Source organism: Octopus sinensis, linkage group LG25 (genome assembly GCF_006345805.1).
Source record: "Octopus sinensis linkage group LG25, ASM634580v1, whole genome shotgun sequence".
Classification (NCBI taxonomy): Eukaryota; Metazoa; Mollusca; class Cephalopoda; order Octopoda; family Octopodidae; genus Octopus; species Octopus sinensis.
In genome coordinates, this window is record NC_043021.1 from 25466746 (window position 1) to 25488816 (window position 22071).

At 39.1% G+C, this 22071-nt stretch overlaps 2 protein-coding genes across 2 annotated transcripts in view; both read right to left on the reverse strand.

The window, feature by feature from the left end:
- Positions 1-398: 398 nt before the first annotated feature.
- LOC115224543 (N-lysine methyltransferase SETD6) lies at positions 399-21099 on the reverse strand. The gene is made up of 11 exons (XM_029795452.2): positions 20923-21099; positions 17168-17312; positions 14553-14703; positions 12462-12590; positions 11038-11269; positions 8299-8397; positions 6777-6881; positions 5586-5666; positions 2604-2769; positions 1103-1148; positions 399-571 (listed from the first exon to the last, which is right to left on the reverse strand). Exons 1-11 carry the CDS (start codon positions 21070-21072, stop codon positions 409-411), a joined length of 1467 nt encoding a protein of 488 aa, XP_029651312.1. The 5' UTR covers positions 21073-21099; the 3' UTR covers positions 399-408.
- LOC115224412 (acyl-CoA synthetase short-chain family member 3, mitochondrial-like) overlaps positions 16903-22071 on the reverse strand; it is a 43825-nt gene continuing 38656 nt past the window's right edge. Inside the window, exon 18 of the transcript XR_005003744.1 lies at positions 16903-16939. The gene's annotated coding sequence lies outside the window, so the exon portion shown is untranslated. The remainder of the gene's footprint in view (positions 16940-22071) is intronic.

Here is a 22071-nt window from a genome sequence, read left to right on the forward strand (position 1 = left end):
ACCAGACCTGGTTTCACAAACTGTAAACAAAGGACTTGGTTGTTTATAACGAACAATCTCCTTTCATGTTTCCATCTGCAAAATCTACTCACCAAGGCATTGGTCTACCTGAGGTTATAATAGAAGACACTTGGCCAAGGGTGCCACACAGTAGGATTGAACCCAAAGCTATGTGACTGGGGAGCAAACTTCTTGACCACACAACCATAGGGTTTATGATTGAAGTTTGCAAGGATTGGGTAATTGAAGAGGAGAGATACAAAGTACCACATTCACAGATGGTTCAGTGTCTTCCACTGCTTCTGGACGAAGTTAATTGGATTTGCTCTCTGGCTTCTTCCCAATAAGTTTCTTGGGAGTTGGACCTTCTGTAATAAGTAACAATGGCAAAACAGATTATTTCAGCATTTATTCAACACTGACAAGCTTTTCTAACATTTTCTTCTGGGAGTAGGTGGTGTAGAATGCAAATCTTTCAAACACTGATAAGTGGTCGAAATTTTCTGAAAACAGGGTGCTGGAATCTTTTTCCAAAGTGGTTCTGTACTGGGCCAAACACTTTTCTGCAACTCTAAAAGAAAAAAAGTTTAAATCATTACTTTTTGTTGTTGATCAGGTATATTTGGAGCTGAACCCAAAAACTGTGGTTCAGAAGCAAACTTAAGCACAAAGCCATGACTATGGCCAGGCTGGGGCACTCTGGAAGAGTTTTAATTGATCAAATTGAACTCAGGGCTATTTTTTGCCAAACCACTTGTACAAACTCCAATTAGTATTGGAGGGGGACAAACGTGTGTGTGTGTGTATATATATATATATATGGCAGGCTTCTTTTAGTTTCCATCTACTAAATGCATTGATCAGCACACAGGAACTGAACTCAAGGCCACAGTGGTTGGGAAGGGAACTTCTTAATCAGACAGCCACACCTTCACCTCAGTGAATAATCAATTTAAACAAACTAAAGTATTTTTATGATGTGAGAACATTTGGTTTCCATGCCTACCAGCCTCTTTTACTGGTCCAAGTTCCTAAAGAGAAGCTGTTTGAAAGAAGTCAATTGTAAATGAGGTGGTGGGAGGAGGAGATTGATGTGACTTACTGAATGAGCAGCTTTCTCCAGGAAGGACAGAAGGTTCGAAGGTCTTCTGCAAGAATCCAGAAACGAAAATACATTGAAATGAAACAAAATAGTAAAGAACAGCAGAATGAGAGAGAGTGACAGTGGTGGTAGTTAGACGAAGGTGTTGAGAATGAGTTGTGGGGTGGCAAAGGGGAAAAGAGACACAAGGGTAGCAGAGAAGGGGATGATGAAATACACTCCTACTCAATTGCAGTAGTTAGAGGGATGGAGATGGTAGTAGAGAAGCAGACTGGAATTGGGAAATTATTTGATTAATAATTGCCAATTGGCAGTTTTTGTTAATAACTTGTGTAATTGACTTCAGGGGATGTCAGGTAAATAATGTTCATGCTTTTCTCCATTATATTAATAATTGTTCTTAATTTAGACACCAGGTGAACAATCTTGAATGTAGAGTCTTGGTTGATAGCATCACCACCACCACCCAAGTCCTTGTACATGAAATGGCACTACACCCAGAAAGAATGGTGATGTGCACCTTGGCAAGATTTGAACTCAGAATGTGAAGAGGTAGAAGAGATAGCTAATCCATTGCCTTCCTTTTTTTTTACCAAATTTCTGCTGAAATGAATGGATTTCATTTAAATTCATTTTGAAAAGAATGAATTCAGCAAAATAACTTAAGTTGGTGTTTTGGAACATAATTTCATATGAAATTTGTATCCTAGAACCATAGGCAGGTTGGTATCTTTTAGGCTGAGGGCCAGCAATTTTGAGGGGAGGGGATTAGCTGAGACTATAGACCCCAGTACTTGACTGCAGCAAGATGAAAAGTCAACTTAACCTTGGTAGGAGGTGAACCCTGAATGTAAAAACCTGGAAGAAATACTGCAAAGCATTTTGTGAGATAGTCTGAGGATTCTGTCAATTCATTGCCCTCCATTTCGAATTTTAGCACAAAGCCTGTAATTTTTGGGGAGGGTTTAGTCAATTACATTGACCCCAGTATGCAACTGATACTTAATTTATCAGCCCTGAAAGGATGAAATGCAAAACTGACCCCAGGGTATAAAACCAGAAGAACTGTTTCTGAGTATTTTGTTTAATTTAACAATTACACCAGTTCACTGCCTTTGCTTTCAAGTTTTGACACAAGGCCAGCAATGTTAGCAAAGGGGGTAAATCAATTATACACAACCCCAGTGCTGAAAGGCAAAACCAACCTCAGCAGGATTTGAACTCAGAACATAAAGGATTGGAACAAGAACAGCAGAGCCTTTCGTCTGCCAATTCTGCTCTTCCAATGATTCAGCCTCAACAAATGCAAACAAAAAAGAACCAGAGACTTGGCTTGTCTCCAATTGATGATGTTTGCAGATACAAGGATAACCATTCCTTCCTCCATGTTGTTGTAAAGTTTATCTCTTAATTAAATAACCTGCAAATAAATAAAATGAACTGCAAAACCACCCAATCTGTGCCAAATTATGGAAGCCGGAAGATTTCAAGAAATACTTACTAAAACGAAGCAGTTCTTCGTCGTCGTCGTAACTCTCATCAGAATCCTCTCCGTCGTCATCATTATCGTTGTCATTGTTATTTGTTTGGTTTGTTACATTTGGATCAATCTGGAAACTCTCTTTTGCTTTCAAAGTCACAAACTCTGAATCATTCAGAAATAAAATCTGCAAAATTGAGAGAGAGAAATACAATCACCATCGTTTTGGCTTTTGGCCTTGTGCCATTATTATCATTCTAGGCAGAAATGCCAAGTATACTGGACTAAATTCTTTGAAATATTAAGTTTCATCACTTTGATAAAAGCTGTGTCTCAACGTACAATTTAATTGGCTCTAATGCCTTGCCTGCAATGTGTGCCTTGTGCCAAATGGGGGGGGGGGATCCTCACCACTAAAACCATCGTTTTTATGGTGAATTGTTAAAAGAGCTGGATAAACAGCTTGCAGTATTTCTTGTAGCTCTTTATCTTCAGAGTGGAATTATTAAAGGATGGTGAGCTGGCAGAATTATGAGAGTTCTCCTTTTGGCAGTTTTAGGCTACCATGAGCTTTCTCTTAGGTTATATTATTATAGTATATTCTCTAATTAATTTTGTTTACGTTATGCAAGGCTATTTATTGTGTTTCCTATTTGGAAATAGATTATTTTATTTGGCTTTTTAAGTAAGGGTGTATATAATGATTAAGCCGTCACTTAAAGCTTAAGTGTTATCAATGTACACAAATCTGAACTACAGTATATAACACTATAGAGAAATATGCTTTATGGAACGCTAACAAATATTAGTGTCCTGTATGTATAATATTATCTTCGTGTTCATTTAACCGCTATAAGAAAATATAATTTAATGATTACGGAAATGCATATTTATACACAGTTGAAAAGCGTGAAGAGAAAACATTTTCTTAATTAGTTTTATTATATTGTACATGTGAAAGAAAAGATAATTTTCGTTGTGTAGAAGTACAACTATATATTCACTAGCTAATTCATGAATCACAACAATTCAAAATAGACTTGTTGGATTTTCCTTGGACATGGTATGAAAATCACCAATGTCCCAAAGGAGTGAGTGTCGTGGAGTTCAGTTACATCCAACAAACACTGAAGTTTTTCCTCAAATCCAGGGTTTTTATAACTGCTCAACTTGACTTTAAAGAATCGAAATTACATAAAATATTCTTTAAATAACTCTTAGAATCCTTATATGAGCAGTTATATTAATCAATGGAAAAACGACAATAATATTTCTTCGGCAATACGTGACATTACGTCATATTGGCACCTTATTTAAAAATGGCTACTTGCTACAAGAGCAGCTGATTAATGCCTTACATTATTCGTTCTGGGTTCAAATCTTGCCATGCTCAACTTCGTCTTTCATCCTTTTGGAGTGGATGGCAGGTGTCAGTCGAGACTGGTTGATGTAATCAACTTGACTCCCCCTCTCCTCAAAATTACTGGACCTTCTGCCAAAGTTAGAACAAATTATTATTTAAAGCAGTGAGCTAACGGAATCGTTAGAACACCAGACATGGAAATATACCACATTTCTTCCAGCTCTTTACATTCTGAGTTCAAATTCTGCTGAGGTCCACTTTGTCTTTCATCCTTTCGGGGTCCATATAACCAACCTGCCCCCTCCCCACCAATATTTCAGGCCTCGTGCTTGAGTAGAAAGGATTATTATTAAACCATTGAAATCAGTGACCTGGCAGAATCATTTGCCAACCAGCATTTCGTCCGTCCTTGCATTCTGGGTTCAGATTCCACTGCAGTTAACTTTGTCTTCTATCCTTTCAGGGTCAATTAAATAAATACCAGTCATGTACTGAGATCAATAAAATTGAGTTACCTCCCCTTCCCCAAAATTTCCAGCCTTTTGCCTACATCTGAAGAAATTACTATTATTATTATTAACAACCAAACAAGAAGCAACACTGACTTCCAGCTCCGTCTTTCCCATTTTTCTGCATCAGTTTCATTGATTTCTGTTGACTATTTTCAAGGGAATTTCATCAACTGCTTGGTAAGATAACAGACAGCCCAAGCAGTGTGTCAGAGAATTCAAAATGATATTTGAAGGAGAAATGCATGAGATTGAGAGAATCAGAAAGAATGTAGTGAACAAGGACCATGCGGATTCTACAAGAGTTCTCAAAGTTGGAAGCAGAAACTAATATTACTGTAGCAAACGAAACTTGTAGAAGACGAGTTATAAAGGAGCAGGTGGGGGCTTTGGGGTGAAGAAGCATACTTGCCGAATAATGAGGTCTTGGTTTCAGTCCTACTGCACAGCAGCTTCGGCAAGGGTCATCTACTACAACCCCAGGCCAATTCATGTCTTGTGAGAGGATTTGGTAAATGGAAACTATGTGGAAGACCATTATGCCACGTAAAAAGCACTTGCGTCAGGGCTATATGAAAGGCACCTGTGCTGGTGCCACGTTAAGTGCACTCACGGGGAAAGCATCTGTGCCAGTGCTGTGTAAAAAGCACCCAGCAGACACTCCTTAAAGTGGTTGGCATTAGGAAGGGCGTCTGGCCATAGAAACCATGTGTGCCTGTATTTGTCACCTTCACAACTGACCTTGTAACTTAGTGGTTCAGCAATAGAGACTGATAGAACAAATACCAGGTTTAAAAAGAGAAAAAAAAACAAGTACTGGGGGTCAATCAGTTTGACTAAAATCTTTCAAAGTGGTGCTCCAGCATGGCCGCAGATAGAAACAACAACTGACGTGGTCTTCCTCTTCCTTTCTGCTGTGTTTTGTTAAATGTGATGACTTTCCTACGAATGTCTTGTTGGGTGTAAATTGAGGCAGATTTGGCTGCTATTTTAGCATGACAAGCGACTGGATAGAAGATCCCTCGCTGGCTTGAAACTAGTAATGGTGGTGGATGTGATGACAGGTGTTTTGTACACACATAAAATCATTAAACAATTAGAAAAAAACACCTGCTGATAAGGGATATTTACCTGGAGAAATAAGATCAATTCATCTTTGGTAAGGAAACCACGCATGCCGAGTAGAAAGGAATCGTCCTCGCTTATGATGTTCTTGAAAGGAAAAGCAAAAAGAAGACAAACATAAAAATTTATCTTTGGTTTAGAAGAAGAAAGTTCATGATTTTTGTCTCCCAAACCAAAGAACTTTCTACATCATTGCTCGACCTGCTAGAAATAGCAGCCAAATTTCCCTCAGACTATCTAAGATCAGAGAAGGTTGTTAGGAAGTTATTTGAAATAATATTCTATCAGACATATTAACCAGCAAACAACTCTGCTGGGGGACGTTGCGTTCCCTTTGCTTTCTTTTAATTGTTTAGGTTTAACGATTCGGAAGAAGTTGGGGTGGAGAGGTAGAAGGATACTAGCAGGAGGGTGGTAAGGATACCATGGACAGGCGGGGTGGAGGAGAGAACAGAGATGATGTGTTTGGATAGGCTGCAGGAGATAAAACAGGCGTAATGAACTAGGAGAGATACTTTGGTGGTCTGGGGTGAGGGCCACATGTGGGTGTGGAGAACAACGTGAATGGATGAAGACTGGTTAACAAGCCAGATGCTTTATATCTATCTAACTATATATGTGTGTATATATATATATAATAGACAGTTGATGGTGAAATGATCCTTGGTGTTGTGCTTCATGTGTGATGTTAAAACTTTATCCAGCTCCTGTATTTGTGCGTGTATGTGCATGAAGGAATGTGGCTTAATATTTAGGGTCTTCAGCTCACAATCATATGGTTGTGAGTTCAATTCCCAGCAGCACATTGTGTCCTTGAACAAGACACTTTATTCCACATTGTTTCAGTCCACTCAGCTGGCAAAAATGAGTCGTACCTGTAATTCACAGGTGTACCAGCCTTGTCACATTCTGTGTTATGCTGAATCTGCCTGAGAACTATGTTAAAGGTATGTGTGTCTGTGGAGTACTCAGCCACTTGCATGTTAATTTGATGAGCAGGCTGTTCCGGTTGATCAAGTCAACTGCCAGAAACAAGTCAGTAAATGATGCAGAACAGAACTTGGATCCAGAACACACACAAATAAACAAGCATATATGCATACATATAATATATATATACACACACACACACATGCATGCCAATATACAAGAAGCATATATACATACGCACAGCAAACATAGGTTGCAAATACTCACAGACATTAACATCATTTGCCATTTCTGTTGTAGCAATTCTTCATTGTCTGCGTGAACGGCCAATTCGGCTGCACTGTCTTGGAAAAATTTTATTGGAATTTCAACCTAAGAAAGAAAGAAATCAGTAAAGAGTAAAATGTTTTCTTTTTACCTTTTAGTCAGAAGGGAAGCCAGGACCCAGGACTTTTTACAAGGTCTCTGTAAGTGGTGGCAGCAGGGGAGGTCCTTGAATTGCAGGCTTTACACCCGGGGGGGACTCTCCAAACATTATTTTTTGCAGAGATGAGACGGGTTTTGAACTCACAACATATAGATCCAGAGCAGTAACTTTTACTACAGACTAACATTCCTACAATGAATCATCCCAGACTATAACTTTATATATCGGGCTCAAAAGAATGAAAGACAAATTTGGTCTAAGTGGGATTTGAACTCAGAGCACAGGCAGCCGGAATGAACACTGCAACACCAGTGTATCTGATACTCTAATGACTATGCCACATATTCCTTTCTATTATGGGACCAAGGACAGAAATATTGGGCAAATGAGGATGGTTGGTGACACAGACTCCAGTGCTGCAGTGATACTAATTTTATCGACCCCAGAAGGATGAAACGCAAAGTCGACCTTGGAAGAATTTGAACTCAGAATATAAGAGATGAAACACTGCAAAGTATTCTGCCCCAGATGCTAACAATTCTGTCAGTTTTCAGCCTTCGACGATGCCACATATTGGCCACAACACAATCTTGTAATAACTGTTCACAGTAAAAAAGATTGCAGCATTAAGATTAATTGGGTATGGCCGATCATGTATGGAAAAACGGAGACCACCTCCCGCTGTGGGATGAAGTTAAAATAATAGACAGAGAACACCACTGGAAAATACGAAAACTAAAAGGGGCAGCACATATGCTAGGACACAACAACTGCTTAAGTAGACCGAGTGCAGATAGGAGTTGAATATGGGAACTGGTATTAAGAAAAGATAGAATATCAAGTTTATAAGCCCAAAATGTCCCTCTATAATTGCCCATGGACATGTAACCACTGGCCCTCAGATTCTGAGTTCGATTCCAGGCAGGGACTTGGGAAATAAAATCAACAGAAAAAAATAACATCAGCAAAAAAGAATATCTTAAAATGGGAACAGTGTACCCCATTAGTCAAATAAAGGGTTGGGTTCGAAATTCGACCAGGACACCTGAAGAAGGCTGGAGAGTACACCAGCCGAAATGTGGTAACAACAAACAGGGTGAGGACACATATCTGTCCGTTGTGATTAATGTACATAATTCCTCATCTCAAACATATAGAATAGTAAGACTAACAGGTTTCTTCTGCAATGAAAGAATACAAACAAGGGGCATTTCACCAAACTGATCAACATGGGGTCTCTCCTCAGTTTATTGAAAACCTCAAATCAGAAAGATTGAAACCCCATAAAAGAAATAATTTTCAAAGTTAGAAAAAGAAGGACATTCATCATTGAAAGTGAGTGAGTCGATGGTCGGCACTTACTGTGTCATTCACATTCTTGGGATAGAGTTCTGCAAAACCATACATGTGCAGCAGCTGAGAATTACTTAGCATTCCGTACGTGTTATACACTTCTTCTCCCTGTAAACAAATAACAAAAGTGCTTTACTTCACTGTTTGATGACAACACTTTAACAATCATACATGCAAATATATCCACAATATCACATTAAGCATCATCATCATCACCATCACCATTTAGCATGTTTTTCCTTGCTGGGTGAGTTGGACAGTTTGACAGGATTTGATGAACCTCAAAGCTGTGTCACACCCCAAAGTCAGCTTTGATATGGTTTCTATGGCTGGATTCCCTTCCTAATGCTAACCGTTTCACAAGGTGTTCTGGGTGCCTTTTTAGTGTCACTGGCACAAATGAGGTCACAAGTAATTTACGAAACACAGAAGAGAGAAGAAAGGAAGACACCCTCTTGGCTGCGTGTGGAGGGTTGGCTTTGTGCCAAGTGTTGAAAGAGAGGGGGAAGGGCAAGTGTGTTGGGAGTGCCAGAGGGGAGGGGGGCTTATCTATTTATATCATGGATTTGCATTAAGCTTATGTAAAAGTGAATTCTGGTTTTTGCAACGGTAAATATTGATTTGTTGCTTCTGTCAAAGTGTCAGGATTGATGGGAAAAAAATTCCTCAAAAATTGTAAAGAATTAACATCTCTAATTAAAAAAAAAAAAACAACAAGAAAGAAAGCAAAATAAATCGATCATCATCATCAATTTAACATTCATTTTTCTGTGCTTACATGAATTGGACAAATGAAGCAGGTTTTCTTTGGCCCTTCTCGTTGCCAACACTCATCTGTTTGCATGGAAAAAAATTACTCCACAACCAGACATGTCTTCATGGAAGATTGGAAATGGTAGAGACTGCTTGTAAGACAGGGACACTCATTTACAACTAACACCTGATGTCAAGGTGATGAAGCACAAACACATCCACACATACATATATGTGTGAGGTGTGTGTGTGTATATATATATCATATCTATAAAAGGGAGGATGTGTGTGCGTGTGTGTGTACGTAATTGTAATTTATCCACGTCCACAAATTAGCATGCATGTTGCTCCAATTTTAGGAGGACATTTGTTAACACCCTATCTGGGTTTTGTCAACTTATTTTTTTTCCCGAGGTACCCGTGGATAGCGTAAATATCTATTTTCAGACATAGCTTTTAGCCACAAAAAAATATCAGCCTTAGCTTTTTTGATGGTGTCTAACAAAAAAGAATAAGATAAAGAGAAGTGGAAGAAGGAGGCAGAGAGTTTCACAGGAAAGACAAAGTGAGAGAGGGAGAGAGAGAGAGAGAGAGAGAGAGAAAGTAAGTGATGACGTTCATAAAAAATAAAATGTAAAATGTTTTGTTTTTTGTTTTTGAAAGGCACACTATATTTTATAATCATAGTATATATAGTTTCTCACACAACAATTACAATATATTTATTTTAAATCGTTCATCTTTCTCCCCCCCCCTCTCTCTCTCACACACATTACTTTGGGTGCGAAAGAGTTTTGTTTTTATTTTACACCAAGTAAAAAAGTGTTTTGTTGACAATCCATTTATTTAACAACAAAGAAACAAAAAGGTGAGTAACAATTTGTCAGTGAATTACACACTATAATTGGGTACAATTTGTGAGGCTTCCAGAGTAGTTGATTCCATGCAAAAAAAAAACGATTTTTTTTCTTAGTGAAAATCGTGCAAGTGTTAATCTACAAATTTAACAACATTTTTACCATTCATTTCTGTTCATGAAAATGTATGCATGCACATGTTCAATAGGTGTACGTACGTACGTGTGTGTATATGTGTTCGTGTCTGTTGCCCATATATATTTATATTTTATATATATTTATATTTTATATATATATATATATATATATATATATATATATATATATATATAAAGGCGGTGCTCCAGCATGGCCGCAGTCAAATGACTGAACAAGTAAAAGAGTAAAAGAGCATATAATATAACTAATTTCAATGGATTTCGCCCAATTTGACGTCTATATTACTTAGTTTGGTTTGAAATAAAGAACTTGATTAGCTTAATAATCGTAACTTAATCCCGGGCAAGGCCAGGTTATACTGCTAGTATATATATATATATATATATATATATATATATATATATATATTATCCTTTACTTGTTTTAGTCATTGGACTGTGGCCATGCTGGGGAATTGCCTTGAAGGATTTTAGCCAAACAACTTGACTCCAGTACATATGGTGAAGCCAGGTAATTATTCTATCAGTCTCTTTTTGGCAAACTGCTAAGTTATGAGGACATTAACAAATCAACATTGGTTGCCAAGAAGTTTGGAGGACAAACACAAACACACAAAGATATATACTTTGTGCTGCTTTCAGTTTCTGTCTACCAAATCCACATACAGGGCTTTGGTCATCCTAGGGCTGTAGAAGAAGACGTTTGCCCAATGTGCCAAGCATTAGGAATGAACCTGAAACGACATTGTCAGGGAGCGAACTTCTAAACCACACAGCCACAATGCAGTCCCACAGCTTGTCAGATCCTCTCAAACCATCCAACCTGTAACAGCATAGAAAGCTGACACTGAATGCTAACAATGATGATGATGATGATGATGACAACAGCAGGCTTCTTTCAGTTTCCCTCCCCAAGCCTCCATCATTTCATGAAATGTTTTGCAGCATTTCGGTTTTGTTACGATGCAAAAACGTTTTACCTTCTGAATATCTTTCACAGTGATCATCTTTAAGCAAGACACTTCGTATGACAGCTCAGCATTGTGGTTGGCAACATGGTTAAGGATGTCTGCTACAGGAACCATCATGGGGGGTGCAGTGACTTGGTCCTCATCGGAGCTGTCAAGCATAGGGTTGGTGGGTTCCATGAAGCTATAAGCCATCACAAATGCCACCATCTTGTGATAGAATTTCAAGTTTTGACATTTTGGCCTACATTAATGAATAAATCAAATAAATTAATGAACTGCAGAAGAAAAGGCTCAACGCCTGTGGAGATGTTGGACACGGGTTCGAAACAAACTTGGCTCCCTTTTTTTTTTCAAGACAAAAGTTGGGAGAAAGATAAACTGAAACCTGTACATACACTGGAATTCCTAAAAAAATAAAATTCTAATTAAATAACAAAATTTTTTAGCAATTTAATGATTTCAACACTGATCTACTAAGACCACCCCTGGTTCAATGCTACAATCTTTCTGTTTCAAAGAAATCTAAATAAAAACTTTCCACTAAAATTTCCCAAATGTTAGCTTAATAATGACAAATTACTAAATTGAACATTATTTTCAAAATTAATCTGGAAGAAAAAAAAAGGCAGAGGATTTCAAGAGAAATATGATAACAAAAGGGTTGCATCTAGATATTAGATTTTATTAATTTCACTGTGAGTTCAAATTTCAAGTTCAGTTTTGATAATGTTTCAATTCATCCTCTCTGCTTTGTCAATTTGAAATTTTATACAAAAATATAAAGGAAACAAATTCTGAATTGAAATTCCAAAGTTTATAGCCATTGTGTTACCATATTTTACTTATAAACCATGACGACTTTGGAGGACCAAAACTTTCATGTGAAATGCAGCAGGATTTGCAAAGACAGTGAATGCGGTTTGAATGTTTGCACTACATGTTTATACTACATGTTTATGCTACATGTTTATGCTACATGGGTTTGTATGTTGGAAAATTTGCTCTACCCTGCCTGCTGTAACTATTTTCTCTTTCTCTCTCATGTTACATACATACGTACATACATACACACACACATATACAATGCTACAATAAACACAATTCCTGTAAAGCACAGCCACCCTGGGCCTCCTGGTTGAAATGATAATTTATTTTGCCATTTTTCAAGCTGATAACAAGACCATTTGTGAGTGATTTGTTGATGCATGTGTTTTTTTTTATTTGGGGTGGGGGGTGGGGGGTATGTTTGCACGTGTTTTGTGCGGTGCATGTGTATGTTTACACTGACCTAAAAAAAAATGCCCAGTGTTGTTGCTTATGTTGTTTCTCTGTAAATCTCAAAGCTAAGAGTTTCAAACCTAAGCAAAGTGGTGCTCCAGTATGGCCACAGTGCAATGACTGAAATTAGTAAAAGAATCAAAATGATAACCTACGGGAAAGCTTCCGGGTGTTTCTTCACAAAAGGCAAAATGACATTGTTGAAATCAGAGTTGATTGATTCCAAGTCTGACTCGACCAATTTATTGATGTCCGTTCCTTGTAGTAACTCTGTCCGATTGGTCCTTGAGAAGAGAATTCAATAACAGATGAAGAAATATTGAAAAATGTGCAGAAAAAATACTAAAAGGAAAACAAAAAAAAAATACATGGATTTAAATAAAATACAAAGAACAATTTGTTTTGGTAAATGCCAATATTTTCAAAAACTCTGAGAATGCATAAAATTGGAAGTAAGTTGATTACATCAACCCCAGTGCGCAACTGGTACAAAAAGCTGACCTTGGCAGAATTTGAACCCGAAACATAAAGATGGGCAAAATGCTGCTAAGGGATAAATATGACAAAAGGAAATCAACCAAGATCAAATGGGAGGTGGGAGGTCTAGCACATCGCTGCATCCACCAATCAGTCAGCATTTGTTCAAGTGATCAGACGCAACCCTCCCAGTCAGTCCCTATCATTGCCACAAGCAAGAGGCATGTGGCCAACCAATACGAACCGTCACCCCAGCTGGCTCCTCATAGAAGCTCTAACATGGGGAATCGAGCAACATGTAACCGAATGCAGCCAAGGGACTGAATTAAAATACTACATACACATGTACATGGAACAGACAGACATGTGAAGGAAAGGGTCGTCGTCCAGCTGTGTGCTAGAAGAGACAATGTAGGGTTTGAGAAGGCATTTTAGTCTGAGAGTAGGGCAATGCCAATCCCTATAGTGGTGCAGGCTTCCATAAAACCGCATCCAATCCACTCAGTAAAGTGGTTGGTGTCAGGAAGGGCAACAAGCAGTAGAAACCCAAAAAGGAAACAGCAGAGCAAAACATGGCCCTCCAGCATCTTGGAATTCTATGAAATTGTCCTAAACATGCCAATGTGGACATTAATGATGACGAAGACAATGATTTCCTTTTTCGTTTTATATTGCATGTGTGTGTGTGTGTGTGTGTGTGTGTGTGTGTGTGTGTATGTATATATATATATATACACACACACATTTATATATATATATATATATTGTTCTGCTGGATGTGTAATGTCAGTGTGCATACACGACAGAGTGTAAGTGCCTTGAGAGAAAAGTTGGACCTAAGAAGCATTAGATGTGGTGTGAAAGAGAGACAACTGCGCTGGTATGGTCATGTATTGAGAATGGATGAGGATAGCTGCGTGGAAAAGTGTCACACCCTAGCGGTTGAGGGAACCTGTGGAAGAGGTAGACACAGGAAGACCTGGAATGAGGTGGTGAAGCATGACCTCTGAACATTGGGCCTCATCGAGGCAATGACTAGTGACCGAGACTTTTGGAAATATGCTGTGCCTGAGAAGACTTGGCAAGCCAAGTGAGACCGTAACCCGTGGCCTATGCCAGGGGTGTAACCAGCCCACTTATGCATACCTTTCCTTCATTGGACACTAAACTCTGCTTGTGAAGACCTGTTGAGGCAAGTGAAATCGAAATCGAATTCGCTGGCGTGGCCAATAACAGCACCACCTGCCTGGCATCTGTGCTAGTGGAACATTAAGAGCGTCATCCGAGCGTGATCGTCGCCAGGGCCACTGGCTGGCTCCCATGCCGGTGGCACATAAAAAGCACCATTCAAGCATGATCGTTACCAGCGTTGCCTTACTGGCACTTGTGCCGGTGTCACATAGAAAACAACATTCAAGCGAGGTCATTGCCAGTGCCACTGGACTGGCTCCTGTGCAGGTGGCACGTAAAAAACATCATTTGAGCATGGCAGTTGCCAGTACGGCCTGACTGGCCCTCGTGTCAGTGGCACGTAAAAGCACCCACTACACTCCTGGAGTGGTTGGTTTAGGAAGGGCATCCAGCTGTAGAAACTCCGTCAGATCAAGATTGGAGCCTGGTGCAGCCATCTGGTTCGCCACTCCTCAGTCAAATTGTCCAACCCATGCTAGCATGGAAAGTGAACGTTAAACGATGATGATGATGATGATATTTATTATTTTCTGCCTGAAATTAACCATTGTAGAGTTGCTATGTCTTTGTCTACTTACTCTGACCAAAAGAGCGGCAGTTCTAAATGCTTGAAGTCAGGAACAAGATTAAAGTAAGGCCTCCACTTTGAGTTTGGTTTGTTATACTCATGTAAAATGCTGAGTAAGAGTGTGATCCAACCCTTATCACTTTTGGTAGCTGACAAATCAACTGGAGAAGACAGAAGCAAAAACGGTGAATGAAAGCCACAACATTGCAAAACAACAGTTACAGAGAAAGTCAACGTTTGGTCAGTATGGTAGGGTAATGTCCGAGGAAGCTTGACCAGGTGAGGATGAGGTAAGCTAGGCTTGCTGATGAGATCAAATCTTACTACTACTACTACTGCTGCTACCACTACTACCACTGCTGTTACTACTACTACTGCTGTTGATACTGTTGCTGCTGCTGATACTACTACTACTACTAACTGCAAAACTGCTACCACCACCTGTTGCATATAGACATATATGTGTGTGTGTGTGTACGTGTATTGTCTTTGCGTCTGTCCACTGGTTGACAACCGGTGTTGGTATGTTTATGTCCCTATGACTTTGTGGTTCAGCAAAAGGGAACCGATAGAATAAGTAGCAGGCTTAAAAATACAAAAAAAGTACAGAAGTTGATATATTCAACCAAAAATTCAAAACGATGCCCCAGCATGGCCACAATCTAATGACTGAAACAAGCACAAGAGCATGGAGAATAATACAAAAAGTAGAGAAGGGACACAAAAAGGCTTCTAACTGAAAGAAAACGGGAATGGCTGTGTGGTTAAGGAGCTTGCTTTGTAACTCTGTGGCTTTGGGTTCAATCCCACTGCATGACATTTTGAGTAGGTGTCTTCTAATAGAGTCATGGTCTGACCAATGCTTTGTGAGTGGATTTGGTAGATGGAGACATAACATTGCAAGCATGGACTGTCATGGCTGGAAAGGAAATCTCATCCTCAAAATTCTCAACAACTGAAAAAAACATGCAAGATTGGACAAGGTTTCCAAATTAGAGTAGAAACACCTGATTTGTACCCATGGGTGTATGGCAGTCGCATTCAAGGAAACAATAAGCAGACCAGAACCAACAATGGAACGGCTCCTGAACACGAAGAACCCTCAGATTCATTTCTTGGAATCAAAAACACCTGAGACCCACAGAATTATAGACAAATGACATCTTTACCAATATCATATAAACACATTAAATTTCCTCCATGACATGGGGCTTCACTGAGGAAATGAGAAGAGACAAGGAGTTGTGGTGATTTGCAGTACTTGAGAAGATGTGTCAGGCCAAGTAAAATCAGGGTCATTCATACGTATGGGCTTGTCTTTTGCAGGTGCCAATGTCACGTAAAATGCACTTGTGCCAGTGCCACGTTTAATGCACTTGAGGTGGTGCAGGTCAATGGCACATAAAGAGCACCCAACACACTCTGTAAAGTGGTTGGTGTTAGGAAACACATCCAACTGGAGAAACCATGCCACAACAGACAGCCGGAGTCTGGACAGCTCCTGGCCAGCCAGTCAAACCATCTAACCCATGCCAGCATGGAAAACAGATGTTAAATGATTATGATGATGATGATTAAACATATGTTGCATATCAGGCTTAATACACATTTGGAGAAACCTCCATATAGATGCCACGGACAAACTATCAACAACCTCCTCTGTATGGACAAGTGTGAGTTTGTTAACATTTACACTTATCTGAAAGTCGCAGAGCAACAAGTTGTGACGTTGCTGCCATTTCCCCTGTAAACAAAACATCCATTGGTTTTGTGCCTGCAAAGACGAGTGATTAATAGTTCCTTTACTTAAGAAGCAGAGAAGGGTTAGTGAAAGGAAGGGCATCCAGTTGTAAAGCAAGGCTTCAATGATATATTTATCTAACACATGCCAGCATGGAAAAACAGACATAAAAACAAAGATCTACTTTCGAGGAATCACATATCAAAAATTTCCATTGTTGTTCTTTGTCACTTACAGATGTGAACAGTTTTTCTTAACATTAAACATAACTGAAAACAAGTTGCATAATTTTATATATATATATATATCATCATCATCATCATGGCTCGGCTTTGCGAACGAAGATCAGGAAGGCTGCCCACGTCGCGTGCATGCACGCTCATGACTGACAAGTCCAATATGGGAAAAGCAGGTCTGTGAGCTGTGTCCACAGACGAAGGTAACATCCGGTGTGGTGTCAGAGGCGGCTCGCGCCTTCATCCTGCATCTCTCGTCTTTAAGTGCGTCTCTTCTTTGTTCCTCAAACTTGCTGACTGCGTTGAAGATCGTGTGGTGCCAGACATCATGGTCTGCAGCCAGGTCTGACCACCATTGGTCAAATTAACCATATATATATATATATATATATATATATACACACACACACACACACACACCTGTTCACAAATAAACTAAAGAAGTACTCACTACAAACATAAAGTACATTAGTTTCTTTAGGCTGGTCCAGTGGTTTCTTACCCTGGCTCTGCATGCCATGGAAATTCCTAAATAACAGACCACCAGACTAGCCTAAATATACACCCCCCCTCTCTCTGTTGACTTTTTCTAAGTAACAATTCCTTCAACATGAAACTAGTATGAACTGTTTGAAAGGTTTGCTTTACCTTCTTTGGTCAATTCGCTAATACTGGAAGTCTCTGCAATCAATATATGCGATCTTGGTATTTCAAAGAGACATTCTCCACAAGAGATGTCTTCTGTAGCTATCATACCATATTTGGCAACAGAACCCTCTTCAGATATTTTTACCTGGATACAAAAACAAAAAAAATATAAATATAATATTGGTCAGAAAAATAAAAGGCCCCTTTAACAACATAACATTGATAGCAGCAAATTATACACACACACACATATATATTGGATCGTCCCATAAATAATGCAGCTTTTTTATACTTCTTTTATTTGAAAAATTAAGATAAACCAAGTTCTATTTTAATCTAAAATATACTCTCCTTCATTTTCTACACTGCTCTTCCATCTATCTGGTAGACTTGCAAGGCTCCTCTTCCAAAATTCACTTGTCCATGACGAAAAATACTCCTCTAGTATTGTCCTGACCTCGTCTACAGAATTCATATTATTTCCATCCAAATGATTTTGAAGACTGCAGAATAAATGATAACCAGATGGGGCAATGTCCGGCGAATATGGTGGGTGGAGCATTGTTTCCCAATCAAAACTACTCCAGTGTTTGGAATGTCATCCTCACTGTATGTGGTCAAGCATTATCCTGATGGAAGAACAGCTTTGGTCTTGAAACCAAAGATGGTCATTTTTCTTCTAGTGCTGACTTAAGCCACTCAAGCTCCCCACACTAGATCTCCTTTGTTATTGTTTGGCTTGGGTTAAAAATTTCAAAGTGGACTAAACCTTTTAAACCCCACCACATAGATAACAACACCTTACATGGGTGAAGACCTTCTTTAGCCTGGGGTGCTGGTGTTTCTTTTTTCCCTGGTCACTGTCTTCAGTGCTTGACATTTTTATAGAGAACCTATTTCTTGTCACCAGTCACTATTCAGTGCCAAAAAGGTTCATTTGTGAGATGCAACAGCAAAGAAGAGCACATATTCACTCTGCATGCAATTAGACTCAGAAAGTTTGTGAGGAACCCACTGACCCAATTTGCTGACTTTTCTGATGGCATGTAGGTGTTGATGAATGGTTGAATGACCAAATCCAAGCTTCTCTGTTAGTTCCTCAACAGTTACGATGGGATTTTGCTCCACCAGGGTTTGCAGGATGCCCTCGTCATGCTTTACAGATCTTCCAAGATGAGGCTCATCTTCTAGGCTGTAGTTTCCAGCTTGGAATTTCTGGAATCACCATTGACACTAGCTTACACATATTGTCCGATCTCCATATACTGCATTAAATATTCCTTGCATTTTCCATTGTGTTGTTGCTTTTATTGAACTCATAAAACAAAATATGCCAAATATGCTCCTTTGTCATTTCCACTGTAGCTTTGAAAAAATAACTGTTAAAATCAAACTGCATTCATCAAAACTTGCATTAAGAATAAGGACAAGGTAAAATTACTACCTGCTTTTACAGCAATTTGTTGCAGGCAATTTATCCCATCACTATCTGACTTTTAGTTCATGCAGTTGAAAAAACCATATTATTTATGAGATGACCCCAATACAGACAGACAGACAGACAGACAAATACACACACTCATACAGACGTGAGGCCCTGTTTCGCCTCCTCTCTGACACATCAAACATTTTCCCTCATCTATGGCACTACTTGGCTTCTGTACTTCATCTGAGAGCAAAATTGGCACATATTTACATCTCAACCCCTTTCTACCAGCCTCGCCCACACTATTTCAACCAATCACCCTCAGGCTGTGGCTTCAGTTGCTGCCCCACCCCTGCTATACTCCATCCTAAACACCTCTCTTGTCTGCAATCATCCTCAACACCCTCCCACCTACTACAGCCCTTTATGTATCCCTATAACTCCCCCTCCACTGCTCCTACACCTTGTACATACTTTCTGTTCTATAATCCTTCCTGAGCCACCTTACTCCACTCCAGACTGGCATTTCCAATCATCTGCACCCCAACCCTTATTTACCACTCACCACATGTTTACTACCCCACCACCACTGCACACAGATTTCTATGAAAGCCTCCATATGCTCTCTCATCTCCTCCCATGACCCACTGTCTGAATCTTCTCTTTTGCTCATCCTCTTGTATCGTGAGAGTTTGTTCTAGCCTCCATCACTACTTTCCTCTTACCTCCTTCAGCCATATATATATATATATATATATCCACCCTAGCAAGATGCCTGTGCTTATTCTTTTATCATACTTTAGCCTTTCAACACCTAGCAATACAACTTCCATCTTTCCCTTAGAATCACTCTTTACCTTGCTGACTTGATTCTCAGCAAACATGTCAGAGTGTAAGTTCAAATCATTTGAGTGCTACTGTTTTCTATATTGAGATTTTCTCGGTTTCATCTGTTGATTCCCTCTCTCTCTCTTATATATATATATATATATATATATATAATACTATTATCAGTTAGTTAATATATTGTATGTTATACACCTGGTAATTTGACAGCAAAACCTGTTTACTGTCTCAGTGTTCATTAATTTACCACTTCTATATACGAATACCAAGAAGAAATCGAGTGAAACAGAGTTTACTTTAACGAGATACCTATTGAAATCACCCGAGGAGTCACATCTATTCCGAGGGAAAGTCCTAAACCAAATGTTTCGTACCCAACCCGCAACGGATCGATGCTAGATGTGTGGAAACAACTGTAAAGATTCTTGTATCTCATTAATCAAATCGTTTCTGTACAGACAGCAACCCTATCAATATGCGAAATACTAAGTGCAAAAGTAAACCTCTTATCCTCTCTAGCTACATACTGTCCTTTTACTATGCCAGTTTCTCCAGCAGTCACAAAGAAACTAAACATACACCACGAACCATGGAACCAGAGAATATCTTATTGCAACAACAAATAATAGCGTGTACACAAACAACTCGAAGCAGTTGTATAGTTCTTATATATTGTTACTAAGATTATAATCAACTTAATAAATGGCCATAATAACAATCAAGCAGATATTGTTCCTCGTTCATTTATCCGATGCATCTTCGTCTATATAACTGCAAAACTTCTCTGTTATAATTGAAAAATTCTGTCACTATAATTAATAACGTAATATTTTTCCCCATTAAATATTTAACTACGTTTAACAGGAAAAAGGAAAGCGTAAAGGTTTGTCTCCATCGACAATTGGTGTTTTGGCGTCTCGATACAAATAGCAGCATTTCATTGCCAAAAAGTGCAATAAATAATTTGGATCTATCTTACACATTTGCGAGAGAGAGAGAGAGACGTTTGATATTGTAATAGTGAAGCCAATGGTAATTTTCTGGCCGGTTGTATGACATAACCAGGAATACTCGGCATTATCAAAATAAAACCACTTGAAATCTCTTCGAGAATGTGTTTTTGATTTTCTGACTTATGGATAGCTGACCGATAACATGTGTGATATATTATATCCCATGTGCGATAATAAATATATATGCTTTCATTTAAAAACATTCAATGAATGATTAATTCTTGTATTTTAACCGGTTCCTCGATCCATTTTCTGTTTCTGGTTAGAACAAAATAGTAAACAGTTTTTTTAGCCCCTTTTTATTATGTGTATTATAGAGCAGAGTCGAAAGAGATATTAAAAAAAAAAACATGTTAAACATTGAAAGGAAAAAAGGAAAAAAGGAGAAATGAAATGACAAACGTAAATGCCTGGGTGTGGAGACATAGAGACAGGTAGACAGGTGTGTGTGTTATATTTCGAGGAAATACCTTGGGACTAAGATTGAAATTGGATTTACAACACCATTCTATAAATGCGTTCACAGTTTGGTCTTCTAATAAAGGCCGTTTCGAAAGGGAACAACCCGCGCTGCTATCACATATCAGCGAGCTCCGAACACGTTTCTGGTTGCTCTCCATTTTGCTCGTACAATCCAAGGGAAGACCACTCTCATTGCTTTACCACGTGCACTTGCTTTTCGAATTAACCGCCTCTTGTTCTTCTCGCTTCTCTCTCTCTCTCTCTCGTCTCTAACGGTTGATTTACCTGAGCTGCTCATGTGTCTGTACGCTTGCACTATGATTTAATCATCGGTCTGTTCTCCCAAGTCATAAAATAGTACCTTATTTATTGCAGCAAGTATGGGTCCACATAGCTCGACTATGCCACCACGAACGTACCGACAACCTCCATCGGACATTATAATTATATATATTATTCCACTGCGAGGACGCAACTGGAGAAAATCATCGGCCGCATTACCCGAATGAAATGGAAAGCCTTCTTCTACAAGCACCCACCGATTTCGAGCATTTCGAAGTAATTCCCCAAAATTCACTCCGAGAAAGCTTCGAATCGGACTTCTTAGACTTGATAGCAAAGCGGAGATTTTGAAAGTCCTCTCATCCTTTCTACCGTAAGCTTAGATGGAATATATGTAGACAAAAAGTAATTCTGATAAGACTTTACTGTTATAGGGATACAAAATGAGGCCCATGAACGGCTACTACAAGATTGTATTACACAGAATTACTGGAGGGCAACCGCTTCCTGCCTATGATGACATTAACAATAAAGCCAAGCAGATAGCAGCTAGGTTGGAAATTAATGATTAAATAGAGAATTGGGTTGAGAGGAATACCTCTACCATGTTTTACAGGTCACAAACTGAGTTTTCGCTGCCAACCTCAGGAGCTCGGTTTAGTGAGCAAACATCTACAAGGGAGAATTAACAATGATCTAAAAAGAGCTTCCCACTTCTTTCTATAGCGCAACACCTCTGAACTCATCTCGTGGATCAACGATAACCGCAGTAGGGAAAGAGCATAAGGTTCACCCAATTCAATACCGTGGATATCCATATCGAAGAGCTGTTGTATAAGGCTTGACTTTGCTGGGGCAGAAATTATGGGCCACGA

Coding starts and splice junctions, on each gene's coding strand:
- LOC115224543 (XM_029795452.2), bottom strand. CDS start 21,072: ATGGAGAGCAACCAGAAACGTGTTCGGAGCTCGCTGATATGTGATAGC. Junction 14,704..17,167: donor TAGCGAATTGACCAAAGAAG/GTAAAGCAAACC, acceptor TGTCTTCTCCAG/TTGATTTGTCAGCTACCAAA. Junction 11,270..12,461: donor AAACACCCGGAAGCTTTCCC/GTAGGTTATCAT, acceptor TCATTAATGTAG/GCCAAAATGTCAAAACTTGA.